Source organism: Mustela putorius, unplaced genomic scaffold (assembly GCF_011764305.1).
Source record: "Mustela putorius furo isolate JIRA1106 unplaced genomic scaffold, ASM1176430v1.1 tig00003972_pilon_pilon_pilon, whole genome shotgun sequence".
NCBI lineage: Eukaryota > Metazoa > Chordata > Mammalia > Carnivora > Mustelidae > Mustela > Mustela putorius.
Genome location: NW_025422115.1, coordinates 4,603,035 through 4,622,226, shown reverse-complemented (window position 1 = coordinate 4,622,226; position 19,192 = coordinate 4,603,035). Strand labels below are relative to the sequence as shown.

The 19,192-nt window shown below is 44.8% G+C and overlaps 1 protein-coding gene across 1 annotated transcript in view; it reads left to right on the top strand.

The window, feature by feature from the left end:
- IGF1R (insulin like growth factor 1 receptor) overlaps positions 1 to 19,192 on the top strand; it is a 298,344-nt gene that overhangs the window by 214,894 nt on the left and 64,258 nt on the right. Inside the window, exons 3-4 of the mRNA XM_004759809.2 lie at positions 13,676 to 13,988; positions 17,766 to 17,914. Coding sequence (XP_004759866.1) covers positions 13,676 to 13,988; positions 17,766 to 17,914 — 462 coding nt within the window. The remainder of the gene's footprint in view (positions 1 to 13,675; positions 13,989 to 17,765; positions 17,915 to 19,192) is intronic.

Sequence of the window (19,192 nt, the reverse complement as noted above, 5' to 3'; positions counted from 1 at the left end):
CCATCTGCCTTTGGCTCAGGTCATGACTAGGATCGAGCCCCACATTGCATCAGGCTCCCTGCTGGGCGGGAAGCTTGTTTCTCCCTCTCCTACTCCCCCTGCATGTGTTCCCTCTCTCACTGTCAAATAAATAAATAAAATCTTTAAAAAAAAAAAAAAAGGAAAAGAAAAGAAAAAGATTTTTCCCCACAGGAAACTGACAAAATGATAATTTCCAAAAAGACTGGATTTGTATTGCTAAGATGGGATTGTAGCACCTTTAACTCTTTCCGGGAAGGCCAATAACATTTTTGTTTTTTAAGATTTTATTTATTTATTTGAGAGAGAGAATGGGAGAGAGAGACCATGAGATGGGGAGGGTCAGAGGGAAAAGCAGACTCCCCGCTGAGCAGGGAGCCCAATGCGGGACTCCATCCCGAGACTTCAGGATCATGACTTGAGCTGAAGGCAGTGGCTTAACCAAGTGAGCCACCCAGGGGCCGAAGGGCAATAACATTTTGATCAATACTGCTGCCTCCGCCAACCAACACCACCTCCACCACCAGCAACCATTAAAAACTAAACAAAATCAAATATAAACCAACAGAATTCTGCAGGAATGACAGGTATTTTTGGTTTGCGTGTTTTTGTTTTTATTTTTGTTTTGTGTGTGTTTTTGTTTTTTGTTTTTTTTTTAGATTTTGTGCTTGTGTAATAATCTTTGCAAGGACATGCCAACATTCTACATTTCTATGTTTTTCCAGGGCACTTCTGAATCGTTGACTAGATGAAATAAAAGTTGGGTGGATTTTTGTGGATGTAGGTGTTCTGTGGGCCAGCTCTCCAGGACTGGTCCTCAGAAGGTTTGTGTGGTAATTCTGTGAACCAGAATGTATGCTCGTCTGGGACACCCTGTTCCCTTCTTTCCCGATAACAGAGCTTACTGTACTTGGGAAGTCTAGTGAATCTTTTGTGTTTTTTCCACAGTAGTAAAAGTACTTTAACTTTGGGAAGCAGGGCCAGCAATCAGATTAGATAATGGAAAAGGATGACGTGGTTGTAGCATAACATATGGTCTGAAAGAGATGTTTATAAGTCCGCAAGTGTGCCGTCAGGAAGTAAAAGGATCAAAGGAGAAAGGAGCAGAGAAGCTGGAGAGGTAGAATGATTAAAAGCCTACTGTTATTACCCATGCTCCTCAGGTAGATTCGGTTCCAGAAGGAGGGAACGTTTTTCTCTCAAGCCACCCCCATTTTTTTTTTAAGATTTTATTTATTTATTTGAAAGAGAGATAGAGAGCAGAGCAGCAGGCAGAGAGGAAGGGAGAAGCAGGCTCTCTGCCTAGCAGGGAGCCTGAAACAGGGCTCCATTCCAGGACCCTGGGGTTATAGCCCGAGCCAAAGGCAGACACTTAACCAACTGAGCCACCCAGGCACCCCTAAAAATGTTTTTCAAGACACAATACTGTGTTTAAAAAAACATATACAGGGATGCCTCTGGTGGCTCAGTCATTAGGCATTTGCCATCTGCTCAGGTCTTGATTCCAGAGTCCTGGGATCGAGCCCCATGTGGGGTTTCCTGCTGGTGGGAAGCCTGCTTCTCCCTGTCCCACTCCGTCTGTTTGTGTTCCCTCTCTCACTCTCTGTCAAATAAATGAATAAAATTTTAAAAATAAATAAATAAATAAAAAGCGTGTACATCGTTGGGGCGCCTGGGTAGCTCAGTCGGTTAGGTATCCAACTCTTGATTCCAGCTCAGGTCATGGTCTCAGGCTTGTGGGATCCAGCCGGGCATCAGGCCTGCTTGGGATTCTCTCTCTCTCTCTCTCTCTCTGTCCCTTTCCTCCTATCCCTGCCCCCTGTACTCTCTCAAAAAAGTAAGAAAATAAATAAATAAATAAAAATAAAATGAGAAGCATATACATCTTTATGGGCTCAAATTCAAATAATTAGTAAAAACTTAATCTCCCAAGAAAATGGACCAAAGACATTGAAAGTTAATTTAAGAGGTTGTGCAAATGACCATGAAATGGGATGGGAGAGGAGGGAGGAAAAAAAAAAACAAAAAACCCCAAACTCACTGGCAGCCCCAGACCTGAGACAAGAAACCTATTACCCCTTCTGACATGAGGAAAGAAAGAAAATGGGTTTAGGAGCCATTCTCTCTTTCCTTTTACAAAGCGGGGCACTTTCAAGGCTGTCTCAGAGAATGTGCTAGGGTCTCTTAGAAGCATTTTCCAAAAGAGGATGCTGAGAGGGCTTTGCAAAATTCTGAGGTCATCAACTAGGTGCGTGTCCCCCCAACGGGGCAGCTTGGGAGGAGCTGTTCATATTTATTTGCTCCACACCCGTGAGGAGTCTGCACCATGATGTGCATGTGTATGTGTGTACACAGGTGTGCATTGCACACATGTCAATTCCACACATACTGGAGACATCTACCTCCACAGGTGTGTTTATCACCGTGTCCTGATTAAAAGGTTCACTTGTTGATGAGTTTTACCCAAAACATGGCCTGTTGGTCTCTGCAGTGTTGTTCCCTACAAGTGGTTGAACTCAGTCAATTCATTTAAATGATGTTGATGTAAATGGTTGTGTATGTGGAAAGGGGCTTTTGCATGGGGGGTTGGAGCAGTGTACCTTGTGGACCGACAGTGTCCAAGAAAATATGTAGGAAGGAGGGGTATTTGTAGCCATAGCTGTTAACATGGAGCTCCTCACGGGTTTGTGCAACAAACAGTCTATCAGGAGCATTGATACTTGGTCAACACAAGTGAGGCACACCATTGCCTAGAAATGGGGCCTCACACCGGTTTTAAGAGCCGTAGCCAAAACCACAGAGCTGGAGGCCTCTCCCTCCAAGCTCGGCCTCCACTTGGACAAAACAGCCCCCAATTTGTCCCTACGGGACACAGGCCTGCCTTGTTAGGAAATCAGCAAAGTTTAGGAGCCCACAATACCTCACATAACTCTGTGTACAGTAACACAGAGTGGAAATAGGGCTGTAAGCACGAGCAAGCAAGACAAGTTATAAATATAGAATACTCGCTCAATTCCACTTTAGTTAGTCATGGAGGGACAGTGTGAGTTTTATAAACTTATAAGGAATATACAAACAGTTCCAAATTTAAAATAACTTGGAGTAATTTTTAAGTGTGTGAAAAGAATATTTTTTTCCACCCTGTCCATTTAAGCATCTGTGACAGGCAGTAGTAAGTGATGGGTGTCTTTATGGGCTCACGCCTGGCGGTTGCAGCACTGGGGAGAGTCTCCAAGGAATCACCCATTTGACAGTGAAAGACTCCAAAAAAAAAAAAAAAAAAAAAAAAAAGATGGAGGTCGGGGGTGTGGGTTGTGCATGAGGCAGACGCTCGATGTTCCCACGAGAAGAAGCAGGTACCAGCTGCCCTCGCCACAGACCTTTTGGCCCCCTGAAGTCTATCCCCTTTTTCCTCAAATTGTCCCCCATTGGAACTTACCTGTGTCTCCCAAATTTGTATGTAGGCCTTGAATAGGAGTTTATCTTTTTAAAGATTTATTTATTTGGGGGGGGGCGGTGCAGAGAGAATCTCCAGCGGATTCCCCAGTGAGCACAGAGCCTGCTGCTGGGCCTCGACCTCATGACCCTGAGATCACGACCTGAGCCAAAGTCACGCCTCAGACACTTAGTGGACAGAACCATCCAGGCACCCCTGAATTTGTGAATTGGGTGTAAATTCTATCTCAATAAAGCTGTTATAAAAAATGCGTAAAGGAAGAAAAAAGTCACATAGCCCACCCACCGTAGCCAAAACCAGCTCAGCCAGAGGAGGGTTTCTGATCTGCCTTCCGCTTCTCACTTAGCTTTGCTATTCCTTGTGATTCCACATTGTATCTTTCAATCGATGGCTGCCCTTTCTTTACTCTTACTATTTAGCACATGAAATTTTTACTTAATAATGCTGTCTGTAACTTTACTCCTTTTGGGGTCCCCCCCCATTTATCCCCATGCTCTGCCCAGCACTACTTCTTGGATCTTGGAGACTTCAGTGATTCAATGGGAACTGTCTGTTGATTATTATTTCTTTTGCTTATTAATGAAATAGTCACAGATGCATTCAGTTGCCGGTTTGAAGTGTTTTCCCAGACCTCTTGGCTTACCTTGTGTACTAGACAGGTGAGGTCTAATCTTAGAGCTCGACTATTTCTTATTTCTGTAAGCCTTGATTTTATGTGTTTATGTGCCTGAGAGAAAGGCACAGAACTGGGTTGTTTTGGTTTTTTTTTTCCTCCTCCCTGACCAAATTTTCGGTCTTTTCTTTTAATCTTTTTTAAATAATTTTTTAAAAATTTTTATAAACATATAATGTATTATTAGCCCCAGGGGCACAGGCCTGTGAATCGCCAGGTTTACACACTTCCCAGCACTCACCATAGCACATACCTTCCCCAATGTCCATAACCCCACCACCCTCTCCCTACCCCCCTCCCCCTGGCAACCCTTAGTTTGTTTTGTGAGATTAAGAGTCTCTTATGGTATGTCTCCTGATCCCATCTTGTTTCATTTATTCTTTTCCTACCCCCAAACCCCCATATTGCATCTCCACTTCCTCATATCAGGGAGACTATACAATAGTTTTCTTTCTCCAATTGACTTATTTTGACAAGCATAATACCGTCATGTCGTCACAAATGTCAAGATTTCATTTCTTTTGATGGCTGTATAGTATTCCATTATATATAATATCCCACATCTTCTTTTTCCATTCATCTGTGGATGGACATCTAGGATCTTTCCATAGTTTAGCTATTGTGGACATTGCTGCTATAAACATTCGGGTGTACATGCCCCTTTGGATTACTACACCAAATTTTCAGTCTTGCTGAGACAGATGAATTGGTGAAGAATATGAACTCTGATTATCTACTCTCATGAGTAAGACTTACTCAGATGACATAGGTTCTGCAAGCCACGGAGTCTCCCTGGGTCTTGCTGGTCTGGCCTCCCGATAGCACAGTCGTGTATATGGAATTGCATTGGCCCCCCAGAGTGTGTGCTAACGCCATGCCTTCCACAATGGGAGCTGCAGCTTCCGTGTTGCAACTTGAGCAGTGACATTTAATGATAAACCCAACAGGGCTCAGCCTTACAAATTTGTGCTAGAAGAAATGTCCTTGAGGGTTCTACTTGCTATGACTCAGTAAACAAAGAAGGCTTAGTGGGCACACATTATCTCCTTAATATCACCTGGATGCTGGCCTCCTTGCCACCGTGTCATGTTTCATGAGTTTGTCCTTCCTTCTGACTGTTACACCTCAGGGAGGAGAAAAGGGCACTAGGACTTGAGATTGATTTTTTTTTTTCCTGATGGGTGCATGCTTAAAAAGAAAAGGGGCATACGAAGGACACCTTAGCCCTTTCCTTTTAGACCGCACAGACCAGCTGAAACATCGTGCCACCTCTGGACAGAGTGGGTGAAGAGGCTGTCCACCCCCATCTGGATCTAGCCCACATTTATAGCTTAACAATGATTAAACTAGACTGTTAATAGCCCTGGTCAGTGATTAAATCTCTGTGTCTCCGTTCGGTCACTTACAAATGAGAATGGTGATACCCCGTGTGATTGTTAGGAAGATTGCATTAACGTATATAAGGTACTGAATAGGCTGTCGGGCACATGGAAAATGTCCCCAGGAACACTGACTTTATGTTAACAAGGGAGACCTGTATTCAGATCAGAGTTGTATCCAGACAGGAGAGACTCAAACCGTTATTGTGAAAAAGAAGAGAGGAGTCTTCGACAATGAGAAGCTCAGAATGATCCTTCTTGGTGTGATGATAATAGTTCTTTTAAAGACCATGCAGAGATCACTCCAAGCATACTGCCTTGGTCATGGACGGCCACCACGGGTCTCCTAGTCCTCTCGTATGCCACACTGTCCCAACTTTCTGCTGTGTTAAGAGTAGGTTTGGGGGCAGGTGTTAAGAAGCAATGGTATTCATGGGTATTACATGAGCTATGACTGAGTAAGGCCCTCGGAGGGAGGCCAGGATAACTGTCTCAGAATTTTGAGCCTGTGTGTTTGAAAGTCTGACCTATAAAGAAGAAAGCCTCTGCTTCCCCTGAGTATCAGACAAGCTGAATGAGGCCTGGGAGCATGTCCGGGAGGAAAATGCATTCTTGTTGGGTAGAAGGAACAACTTGGTCACACTTGGTGCTGCCTGACAGTTGGAGTAGCACTTTCTCTAAGGTAACCAACCCCCTAGATATTGCTTGAAGGCCCACCTAGGTTTTTGCAGAGAAATATCTGAGACAGGCATGAGATATGCATGACCTTGAAACTACCTTTCCACTCTAAGACCCTGTGCTTGAATAACAGGGATGAACATGACTATGTAAGTGCTTGTTGCTTCTAAACTGAGGACAGATCTAATGGCCCTCAGAGCTTCTGCTGGCACACTTGGGAGAGAGCGGAAGGTTAAAGAAGACAGTTGACTGGGGAGCTGCAGGCGTGGGAGGGGGGAGTGGTGAGGAGCGGAGGGACGTAACTTCTTGTCCCCCTTCTACAAGCCTCAGTGTTTCAGAACGTTCAGATGTTAGTCAACTTAAGTCAACTCAAGGATGCTTTGTCCAGGGGCCTTCCTGTTAGGAAAGAAGCAGACTGGGAACTGGGTCTTGAAAACCACTTCATGTTGCAAAAGAGGAACTCCTTTGTACACGCTTGGGAGAAAATGAGAGCTTTTGGGTACCTTATGTTCAAAAAACTGTGGCTCACCTCTTTTGCCCACCAGCCTTTCTGCACTCGCTGCCAGTTCTGTTCCCCGGGCCTCTCTCTGTCTCATGCGCACATGAGCCGGTTCTCAGGATGTCAGGAGACTTGACAGTTGATTCTTCTCAAAGGAAGGCAGTCGTCCTCCCTTTGAGAAAATTGTGCTTTGCTGTATATACATACACTACACATGTGCACACACACACACGTAAGCATGTAGCTCACATGTGGTTGTACGAGGATCATTTTAGTTTTATTTCACATAAGCCTACTTTTCCAGGCTAGCTGACTTGTTTAGGGAACTACAGACAAATACGCTAGGATAAAATATAGCTGTTCTCCCTGAGCCGGAGAAACCTTGATATTCCCCACCACTCTTCTCCCATTGATAGAGGTCTTTGCTCGGGGGTGGGGGGGGGATGTATGGGGAGGAGGATGGCAATGTGGATAAAAGGGAGGAGAGACCGAAGACAATTTTAGAGGGTGAGAGCATCCGCTGTCCACCAAGCAGCACATCTCAAACTAAACTAATCTCTCTCCCTCCAAAAACAAAAGCTGGCCACTCTTCCCAGGGGCCATCTCCAGATAGATCATTCATCGCCTGCATCTCTGATCTCTAGCTCTCCCTGATCTAGACCAGCATCGTGGCCCACGGAAACAGCTGCCGTGACTCCGTGGGTCACCCTTCCGTTCTGTGTTCCACTCAGCAGCCCGAGTGATCCTTCTAAAATGTATATGTGCTCATGGGACGCCCTGCTTAGAATCCTTCAATAGCAGCATCCCTTTCCTCTTTAAGAGTGGTCCAAACTCCCACTCGTGGGTTAAAAGGCCCTTCTCACATCTTTCTGCCTCTGCTCTCACCATCTTTCCTGTGTCCCGCACCTCTTCCAGTCCAGTCGGTCACCCGTTCATCCTGAGTCTGGTTCGCTTGGTCCATGCTCCCCATCAGCCCTGCCAACACCCCATGCACCTGCTAGCTCCTGCTGGCTTTTCAAGCTTGGGCCTGGCTGTTCCTTCTCCTGGAAAGCCCTCCTCACTGGTCCCTTGCTTGCCTCTCTTGGTACTCCCATTGCCTTCTTTCAGGGTGGGGAGTCCCCCAGCGGGGAGGAGTGCTGCCTGTCTTATGCTTGCCTGTCTATAGGACCTAGCCTGGGGCCTGGCTTATAAGGCTGATATTTTAACAGTCAAAAGGAGCCTTTCTCATCCCCTCACCTGTGGCTAAGTACTCCCTGCAGGACCATGCCTATGGACTTGAGTGGACCTGGGCGTTCAGCTGACCCAGCTGGGGTCTACTCTCCATGGTATCTGATGGAGTCACCTCCTCCCTTGGCAGGGCGAGAAAACTGTAAAATTTCTCTGCCCCTTTACGTCCCAATGCACTTTGGAACTGAAGTACACTTTTCTGGAGTTAGTAGCGACTCACCTTCATGCATAACGATGCGTGTCAAATAGGAAAGACGTCCCTTTCTTTATATGGAACAGCGCCGTGTCACTTAGGGTAGCCCAGAAATAACTAAGATGTCTCTAAACCAGCCTGTGTTTGAGTCAGAAGCTTGACCTCATTCGAACATCCATGAACTTATTTCCATTCTTTCAAAATTATTCAGGATACAACGGTGACTTAAGTGGCCCCTTTCCATTTTTTGTTTCTTGAGAAGAGGTTGAGTTCTCTACCTTCTCTTCCAGTGAGAACACTTTATAACTGTATGCTTTTAAAAATGGTTGCTCTTGAGTAAAGATGGTTAAGGAACTCCTTGGGAAGAACAAAAATAAATGTAAAAAAAAAAACAAAAAAACCAGAAAAAACTTAGTGAATATAAGGACACCGGGGAGGGAGGGAGTTCAAGGCTGATGTGCTACTTATTTCCTATCCCCCAAAATGAAGAGAATGAGCCTTTACATCCAGTACCTTCATTTTTATGTGATGGGGACCCCAAATCAATCCTTTTAGCGGTAGATATGGGACATGCCGTTAGCTTTTCCAACAGCTTAGATCGGGTTTGATTTTTATTGCTCATCGTTCTAAGAATTCCAATGAGGAGAAAGCTCTCATGGGTACAGTAAATTTGCTTTCTCCCTTTATGTTTGTAGTTCATAGCAGCCTCCATTTTCCCTTTATTTTGAAAAGTACAAATGCCTTTAATCACATTAGGTGTGTTCCTTCTCCACGGAAGCCGGGGAAGAGGTTCCCTTCCTTTCTCCCATAGCTCCGTAATTGGAAATTTGGTAACTGTACTAAATTTTAAGTTTTGGCATTTGTATGGAACAGCCATCCATCTGCTGGCGAGATGCACTGCCCGGGGCTTTTTGAGAAATCCCTTAATAGTCCTAAACACTAATAATATTTATATACATTGAGATGAGACAAAATTTACAGCAGGCTTCTGGGGCTGACTCTGGGACTCTAACCCTGAATTTCCTGCATGTTCTCCCGCCTCCCAGAATCCTCGGGTTCTGCTGCGGCCAGGGGGTCTTCTGTCCCTGGAGCAGTCTCTTATTTACAGAGTTTGTCCTCCAGCAAACAAGTCACCTCTCCTTTCTCCTCCCCTCCCCATCACACCCCATTCTTACTCCCCTCCAGTCGTCGATATGTGTCATGCCATTTGGATCCCATACCATAAAGGAACCCCTTGATTTGTGATCCCTTTCAGAGGAATTGTTCTGCTTAAAAATAAACAAGATTTCACCTAATTTAAGCTTTGCTGAAATTCCTTCTGAAGGAGCTCTCCTTGCTGAAACAAAAACCCTAATTCCCCAGCCTGTGTGCTGCTTGTGGCAAGAACTGACGGACCGTGTTTTCCACGTAACACACGCCTTTGAAAGGGTCTCGGGGGGACCACTGCCAGAGATGCCGTTGCCATCGGAATGGAAAAATACTTTGTCAGGTTTGGGGGATTTCTTTTTCTTTCTCCTACTGGAGATGCCCAACATTTGCATGTGGGCATAGCTGATTCCCAACAAGAGCACAGGGATTTTTTTTTTTCTATGCTTTTAAATGCTCTTGAGTTTTTAGTACTCTTTAATATTAATGCCTGACACTTAACGATTTTATATAGCATGTTATTTAAATTATAAGTGAGGGAAAGGGGGCTTGGCGAGCAGATAGTGGCCCCTGTTAATTTCTGTTGATGATCGCTGAGATTTTTCATCAATTTTCCCTTCCTCCAATCACAAAGCTCGGTGGTGGCCGATGGCTCTGAGTGAGGGGGTGCTTGTGCCAGCATTTGAGACTGTGAACACAGGGTTCTTCAGCCAGTTTCATGTTAACCACACGAATCTACGGGTCTGTTAATATTACAGAAACCTTGTTGGGGCCACATAACAAGGCTGTGTCTCTCCTCTCCCTCTTACCTGATCCCTCTTCTGGTCATGTTGCCCTCTGTGCAGCTCCCAGACAACCTTTCCAATATGAAAAGCTGCCTTTGTTGCTCTTCCCCTGCCAAAAATCTCTGGTGACGCCCATCACCCACCAGTTGGCGACTGGCCCCCTGCTATCTTCACGGGCACCCAGTCCTCCTGCCACAGCGACTAGATTACCTTTACGCACATTGACGTGTGATTTCCTCCGTGTTCTTCTTTATTCTTCTCCTCCTCGTCTTTCACCTTTCATCTCCAGCCTGAGCATCTCTTCAAAACCATCCCTGATGCCCAGGGCGTGCCATGAACCTGCACTCGACCCTGTACATCCCTGGCATATCGCCCATTCCTCGAGGACAGGGTCTGGCACGCAGGTGCGGGACGTTGCTGAATGAACACTTGCTAAATGCATCGACAGCCGGCGGTAAATGGACTTCTGTTCCCATTACTACTTTAAAAACCTGAACTAAAAAACACACAGTGTATTTGTTTCCTTAGATCTTGAGCCTTGAAGTTAACCTCCATACGGGATAGATTTGAAATTAGTCACGGAATCTATTTGATAATATTAGATGTGTTCAGGTATGAGATCTGATGGGAGACAATGTGCTCATGTGAGTGTGTGTGAGTGTGTGTGTGTCTGTGTGTGTCTGTGTTTGTGTACCTTTACTACAAATATGCTAGACTTGTAAATTCAAATTAGTGTCACCCTCCTCAAAATGATCACCCAAGTGGACAATATATGTATCACCACATTTTTACAACTCCTATCTATAACACCTACTTTTTCGGGGTGCTTAGAGATACTTATTCCTTGTTATTTATTGGGTAGCTTAGTTTCTGGAAATAGCCAGAAGTATTTGAGCAATTCTGGTAAACAGAAGTGATACAAACTAACGGGAATGGTTTTCTTCTTTGCTTGTAAGTAGCTCTGAAAGTCTGTCTCAGTTGGGTGTAATGAAAAGCAGGTACATATATAGGACAAAAATTTATTTCTCTCTTTAGAGAAAGCCAGGTGTAGAGGTAAGCAGAGGGTTAGCCTTTTGGCGGACCAAGATCCATTTATCTTACTCCATCTTCTTAGTGGGCTACCTCATGACCAAGATAGCTGCCAAAGCATGATGCATTGCTCCTGCATTCCAGCCGGCAAGGAGGAAGGGCACACGCACTGTTTTTAAGGCATCTTCCAGCAACTACCAACCAAAAAAGTTTTCTTATATCTCACTGGCTAGGACATACATCACTTCTAGCTACGAGAGAGGCTAGGAGATATAATATCTAGCTGGGTGGCCAAATGCCCAATTAAAAATCAAGGTTCTATTATCAAAGTAGATAAAAAGAATAAATAATGGAAAGCAATCTACGGTCTCTGCAAAAGGATAATTTCAAAGGAGAAACTTGCAAAATTATTTTAAGAAGCTTGACAGTATCATGAGAATATATCTGTTTTCTTCAGAGGTGACAGTGTTCATTTGAATGGCCAACTTCTGATGTTCGTTTTTAAATCCACCTTTCCACAGTAAAATAGGAACTCTTGGGTGTAGTTAGTGGGGTGTAAATTGGTAAAAACTTTCCAGAAGATAGTTTGACCTGGTGAGGTCAATTCTGGAAATTGATCCTAAGGAAATAATTAAGATTTCTCATGAAGATCGCAGTGTTCATTGTAATAATAAAATGTCAGGAGTAAACGAAATGTCTCATAGTAGGAGACAGGTTATAACTTACACTATACTGTGAGATGAAATGTAGCCTGTTAAGTGATTATGGAATTCACGGTATATTTTTTTTAAAATATTTTATTTATTTATCAGAGAGAGAGAGGGGGAGAGAGCAAGCACAGGCAGACAGAATGGCAGGCAGAGGCAGGGGGAGAAGCAGGCTCCCTGCCGAGCAAGGAGCCCGATGTGGGACTCAATCCCAGGACGCTGGGATCATGACCTGAGCCGAAGGCAGCTGCCCAACCAACTGAGCCACCCAGGCGTCCCGAATTCACAGTATATTATTTAAAAAAAAAAAAAAAATTGGTTTCAGGATGGCTTGTTTCCTTTTTATAGATATTTATATGTACATGCTCATGCATAGAAAGGGACCTGGGGCCAGGTGCCTGGGCGGTTCAGTGGGTTAAGCCTCTGCCTTGGGCTCAAGTCATGATCTCAGGGGTCTGGGATCGAGCCCTGCATCAGCCTCTCTGCTTGGTGGGAAGCCTGCTTCCTCCTCTCTCTCTGCCTGCCTCTCTACCCACTTGTGATCTCTGTCTGTCAAATAAATAAATAAAATCTTTTTAAAAAGGGGAGGGGCCCTGGGGTGATCCACATGAAGGTATTGATAAAGGGGGTATTTGGGGCAGATGGATTAGACGTCCTATATATTTTCATTTATCTGTGATCTCTGATTTTTTTTAGCACATATTTTGTTTATAAGGAAAACAGTAATAGAATCTTCACTAAATAATATATGTCAGATTCAATAATATACATATTTAAATAATTTTGTGTAGTTTCCCAGCTCAAGAAAAAGTAGGAAACATATAATATAAACCAGATTTCCTATTTGATTTATACTTTATTTGCTAGTGAGGCTAACAGCCCCACAGAGTGTGATCATTACATTGTTGTTATGGAAATAAATGCCAGCTCATCTACTTGGGACATGAATTGTGGATCTCTGCTTTTGAGACACTGCTTCCAGTAAAGTTTGGCAGAGTGGCTCAAAGGAGATGGTTTCCAATATGCTATGAGTGACTCTTCTGGGCTCAGAGACACTCTCCACCGCCCCCACCCTTTTTTTTTTAATTATTTGAGAATAACAATCAGATGCAGGGACTTGGTGTTATAATAAGTTAGGCTCTGGGAATAAGTTAATACCATCATTTTTGGGGAGCAAGAACTTTGACATAGAAACGGACACAAACTTTTTCTAAAGCCATTTTGTAAACCCAAATAGTATCACCTTTAATATTCCAGTTTCATCATTTTTAAAATAAACGATTTTTTGAATGATTTAAAAAATACTTGTAATAATATATGTAATAAAATAATTTTTTAAATAATCATTTCTTCACACTAAGGCTTTTCAAGGTATTTCATGGAACATGATCATAATGCAGAGGAACGATACATCATGCCTTTAGAAGGAATAATACGCCTTATTGTTCCCATTGGGCTACTGCATTATCATGTTGGCCTCAGGCAAAGCTCGCATATGGATATTACTACCCCCATTGTATAGATGTGAAAAGAGAGGGGTCAAGGTCAGAGGAGCTAATGACTCCTCAGGAGTACACAGAGAGTAAATAAGAGAGGCCGAACTCAAAACGCAGAGAATTTTCTCCCCGCCTTAATGAAAGTGTGACTGGGGTCTGTAAGACTGCCATTGCAAGTCTGCCGCGGGCTACAGAGCCCTGGGAAGCTCGGTGTGGGGATATTGTGGGTGGGTGGGCGGGCGGCGAGTGGGTGGTTGACTGTCCCTGGGGCGATCTGGTCCAGGGTGGCCGGTGACCCAGGACAAAGCAGGCCAGGCCTGGACGAGGCAGTCCGAACCCAACCTCGCAGTCTCCGCAGTCTCACCCGCTGTCCCCTCTGCCCCCACAGTGTGCCCGAGCGCGTGCGGGAAGCGCGCGTGCACCGAGAACAACGAGTGCTGTCACCCCGAGTGTTTGGGCAGCTGCAGCGCGCCCGACAACGACACGGCCTGCGTCGCCTGCAAGCATTACTACTACTCCGGCGTGTGCGTGCCCACCTGCCCGCCCAACACCTACCGCTTCGAGGGCTGGCGCTGCGTGGACCGCGACTTCTGCGCCAACATCCCCAATGCCGAGAGCAGCGACTCGGAGGGGTTCGTCATCCACAACGGCGAATGCATGCAGGAGTGCCCCTCTGGCTTCATCCGGAACGGCAGTCAGAGGTCAGTCATGCAGCCCCCCCCCATACCCCCCAATACTCCCAGCCACCTCCCAACAACTCCCCCCCTTCCCCTGCAACCACAAAATAAAATGCATTTGTTTTATATTGTGTCTTAGAAGTGTACTGCCAAGCCACTTGAAGTTAAGTACATGGCTTGCTGTGCTGGCCTAGGTACGTAGAGGTCACAGTCTCCCCTCCCCGCACTCACTGGGCTGCCTGCTAAGGAGGTGTGGGGTAGACCCCAGAGGACGGTACATTTAGGTTGTCCTATCCCTGGTGCCACCCAGCACCAGCTCTGGGAAGTCCTGGGGAGTGGTGGAGAGAAAACAAGCCCAGCCCCAAACAGCGTCCTTGAGGCAGGCCAGACGGTCTATTAGCACAAACTCCATCCTGTGCCCGCCCTAGCTACCGTGAAGAGTAACCAGGAGCTTACAGTAACCTGTTTTCCATTAGCACCTGTTCCTCTCTCTCTCTCTTTTCCTCAACCGTGCCCGTCTCTCAGTTTTCTCTGCCTCTCTCGTTTTCTTTCCTGAACATTGAGACTTTGCTTGGGAAGCAAAGGGATTCTTTACAGCAAAAAGCATCCCTCTGGTGTATGTGGGCTGGGCTCCTGTAAATTTGTTGTTGGTTTATGTTTTGGAGAAGGCAGTAGTGGCGTTGTTATAAAATACGGAGCTGAAGCCCTGGAATCGAAAGACCAGAGGTTTGGGGTCGTTCTTCCCTCCTCTAGGTAGAGCAGAGAACTTTTAGGAAAGAATAGTTGTCGTGGGCCAAACGCTTCCTTCATCTTCAAACCAAAGATGAAACTTCCACTCTTTCCTAACATTAGACACAGAGCAACTTTCCATCTGTTGTCTTGTCTTTACTGTTATAATAGTAAAAATTATTCCGAATGCTTTGTAAAAGCGAAGTGTCCAAGGACTCCCAGAGGACTGTAAAGTATGCAAATACCACCCAGAATAAGTCTGCCGCATTTTACTCACAGTTTATTGGTAGCCTTAGAACTTACGAGGGCTTTCCCAGTACCCTGGGCCATGACTGGAACCCAGACGAGGCTCAGCCACGGCTCCTCCTGGGGGTGGGAGCAGAGATGGGTCAGCTAGTGCATGAATGGGGGTTGGTACTGTCTTTGTCCTGGGGATACACTGTCCTGTGATGTAGTGGGGGCCAGCAAGAGGGGACTGCTGTGCATTTCAGCGGTGTTTCTCCCATGGCGGTGCATTTTCAAAGACCTAAGCTGTTTTTTTCCCTACCCATTCTTATAGTCTGTTCAAAGCTACAGATCTATCTCTTCTGTTTTAAAACAAAACACCCTGAAGAAAGAATAAATACCCCTCTCAACCTTTAAGACCTATTTGACACTGAGTTTAAAATATTTATTTATTTATTTTTAAAGATTTCATTTATTTATTTGACAGACAGAGATCACAAGGAGGCAGAGAAGCGGGCAGAGAGAGAGAGGAGGAAGCAGGCTCCCTGCTCATCAGAGAGCCCGATGCGGGGCTCAATCCCAGGACCCTGGGATCATGACCTGAGTGGAAGGCAGAGGCTTTAACCCACTGAGCCACCCAGGCGCCCCTAAAATATTTATTAATACCGTTTGTACCCTCCCTGTATCCAAATGGATTCAAGGAAGCTTGCTCTATAAACACGTAATCAGAGCACTTCCTTAGAAAAACATTTTTAAAGGGCTAGATGATTCCTAAACATTTTAGCAAAGGTGTTTGGTTCAGAAATTGCTGTTTGAATAAAACATCGGGGAAAGCTAAACATACACTTGACATTACGACCCAGAAGTCACACTCGTGGACACTCCTCCCAGAGAAATGAAAATGTATGTCCACGTAACAACACGTGCACAAGTGTTCACGGCAGCTCTGTGCGTAATAGCCAAAGACAAAAGATAACTCAGGTGTTCTACCATAGAGAAATGGTTAGACAGACTATGGTACATCCACGCCGTGACTATTAATCAGCCAGAAATAAAGAGCAAACTGTTGAAATACACAACGACTGGGGACAGATCTCAAGGACATTATGCTGTGTGGGGTGGGCGGGGGAGAAGGTGATCTCAAAAGGTCCTGTACTGTAGAACTCCATTTATATCACAGGCCCAAAATGACAACATTGCTGGGATGAAGGATAGATTAATAGTCAGGAGGCTGGAGTTAGGGATGTGAGGATAGGAGGTAGCTCTGTGGGAGATCTTCCTGAAGTATTTCTGAATCTTGACGGGGTAAAGATCACAAAAGGGATATAAGGTGACACGGAATTATGCATTCATTGTACCAGTGTTCATTTCCTGGTTTTGATCTTCCATGTATAGTAATATAAGATGTTGCCATCTGATATGCAGGGGGAAAGTATGCTTTGTAACTTTTTGTGAGTCTGTGTTTCAGGATAGAAAGGTTTTTTTTGTTTTTTTGTTTTTTTTAAAGAAGGAGGGTGGAGGCATTACATGGTGTGTAGATAAATTAGAATAAAAGACCAAAAAAAAAAAACCGACAAAAAAAGTGGAGACAGGAAGCTGTTACCCATAGTGGAAATAAGAAGGTTGCGTATGATGTTCTAGAAAAGAGAAATCTCCCCTTCTGTGCTTGGCCCAGTTCCTTGGGAAACCTTGCCTAGCATTCTCCCCCTTCGAAGTAGGAAAAGAGCAGGGAAGTTTTGTTTACCTGTAAGTTTGTAAACAAAACAAATCCCTGCATCTCTGCCTTAGATAGGCAGTAAGGTTTCATTAAAACAAAACAACACAAAAGCGTTCATGTAAGCTAACACACTGTTTCCTTCAACGTTTTTTATTTATCTTCTCAAAGTTTAAAAGATCATTTAAGAACAATAATGACAATACACCTGGCTCTCCAATACGCCGTCCTATTTATTTTACATGCACACACACACACATACACACCCAATAAGGTGGTAGCCTTTGGTTTGGAAATCAACCTAGCTTTGATCTTATGTCTGTAGTCCAGCGGCCAGAGTAGCGTTGTGTCCACAATTTCGTAAATGAATGGTAGATAAGCAGGAGAATGCCGATCTTGCTCCCTGATCCCTGACTCCTGGCCGTCCTGCAGCATGTGTGGGATCGCACTGGAAACGGGAGTTTATTACAGAGTAACGGAAGTTCTTGCTTTCAGCGCACATGCCGCGAAAACAACATTCCAATCAATTTACGAGTTTCTGCAAAAACACTGTCAAGAAATAACTTCAGTTGTACATTAGCAAGAAAATTAGGGCTGTGTGTTCTTCCCCACGCATTTTGGAATTCCTTGCTAGGTTTTGCTGGGATGCCTTGACTGCGAGAGTGAAACGCAGAGACATCACGGTCCCTTTCCCGGTCCTTGTCCAGTCTCCCAGCTTCTCCCCCAGGGTGTGCCGGGCAAGGCGGCATTAGAGAGCGGCCCCGCTTTTCCTTGGGAGCCACCACTGTGTCCTTTCTTCAAGGCTGTTTCTCCCACATGGAACCAGCTGGCTCCCCAGCCGACAGCCTCTGATACACACATGCCTCAAGGATGCATCACATATTTTGTCTGGAAACAAGAGGCACGCTTTTCCTTTGTAGGCACTTTCTTCTTTTGGTTGCAGTTTGAAGGCTGGGTGGCTTTGGGATGAGATACGGTGTGCCCACTTGAACCCTTCCCAACATTTGTCTTTGGTAATGTGTACCGCACAAATAACTTAGAATAAAAGAGTGTCTTCATGATTTTTTTTTTCTTTAACTCAAGAAGCCTGACTCAGTTTTCCGTGGTTTTGGTTGATTTTTTATCTTCACCAGCATGTACTGCATACCTTGTGAAGGTCCTTGCCCCAAGGTCTGCGAGGAAGAAAAGAAAACAAAGACCATTGATTCGGTTACCTCTGCTCAGATGCTCCAAGGATGCACCATCTTCAAGGGAAATTTGCTCATTAATATCCGCCGAGGCAGTAAGTATCCCGTTCCCCCCCGAAAGAGGTGGCCGGACCGCTTGGTTTTCTTTTGTTGACTTGCTGTTCCATCCCCTCCGTGACTCACACCTGAAACCTGGGCCTGGAAAAAACAGCATGGGGCATAAGCCTCGTGCTCACTGTGTCTTTTTTCGAGTTTCCCTCAAGGATTAAAAAAAGAAAAAAGAAAAAACCAGATTGAAAGGCAGTCTATTTTGCAGCTCTTGGCTGGGCATTTATTCACGCCCAGGATCATGGCTCATCTTTCCGTGAGGCCCATCTCATGCAGGAGATGCACATCCCAGCACACACCAGCCCCAGAAGAGGCTGGGGGATCAAAAGTGTTATTCAGCAGCCTCCAGCTGGAGCCAGAGCCACACGGCTTCAAGCCCAAAGAGGTCTGGTTACCTGGGAGGTGTTGAGGAGACTGTGCAAAGGGAAGAAGTTAATGATACCCCTTTAAAATTTTATTAAGTCCAAAGAGTGGTTAATCTCCAAATTTACTTTGGAGAGCAAAAATAAAATAAAATAAAAATAAAATACTAGGGTGTGTCATCCCGTATTTAAAGCTTCGATCCTCACCCCTGTAGGATCACCGTCATTTGTAGTCGACGGCGTTCCTGGTGATTGCATGTGTGCAAAAACATTACTCGTGGACTTATTCCGTGATCTTTTCACTTCTGATCTTTAACTGACAATGGCTTCCTAGATTTAAATTCTCCACCACTGGGACCACTCAGTCAAGGGATCTATGATAGTTTCATAATCTAGAATAAAAATCATAAGAAGACCTTGAGGTTGAAAGGATTTTTTCCCCCCCTAAATCCTTTTGTGGATAGATTTTTGCAGGTTGATTCGGGTGGGGTGGGAAACGGCTGATTGATTTATTCTGTGGATTTACTTCTCCTTAGTACTGTTTGTTCGGTGAGCAAACTGAGCTCTTACGGCTTAGAGATGGCAGAAACCCGTTTGCGCTCAGTCCTTTTGGATCATTTGGTTCTCCTCATTTTCCTGAAATAACTTTGCTTCCACGTGGCTAGAATTCTCTTACCCTCATGGTGCTTCTAAAGTTTTGTTCCTGGGGCACCTGGGTGGCTCAGTGGGTTAAACATCGCGACTCGATCTCAGCTCATGTCTTGATCTCAAGGTCATGAGTTTGAGCCTAGTGTTAGGCTGTGGGGCCAAATAAATAAATAAATAATGAGGTTTTACTTCCTTTTGTTCTTACTAGATTTCTTAATTTTTGCAAAGATGCTCTCATTCCTAGAACATACCCTT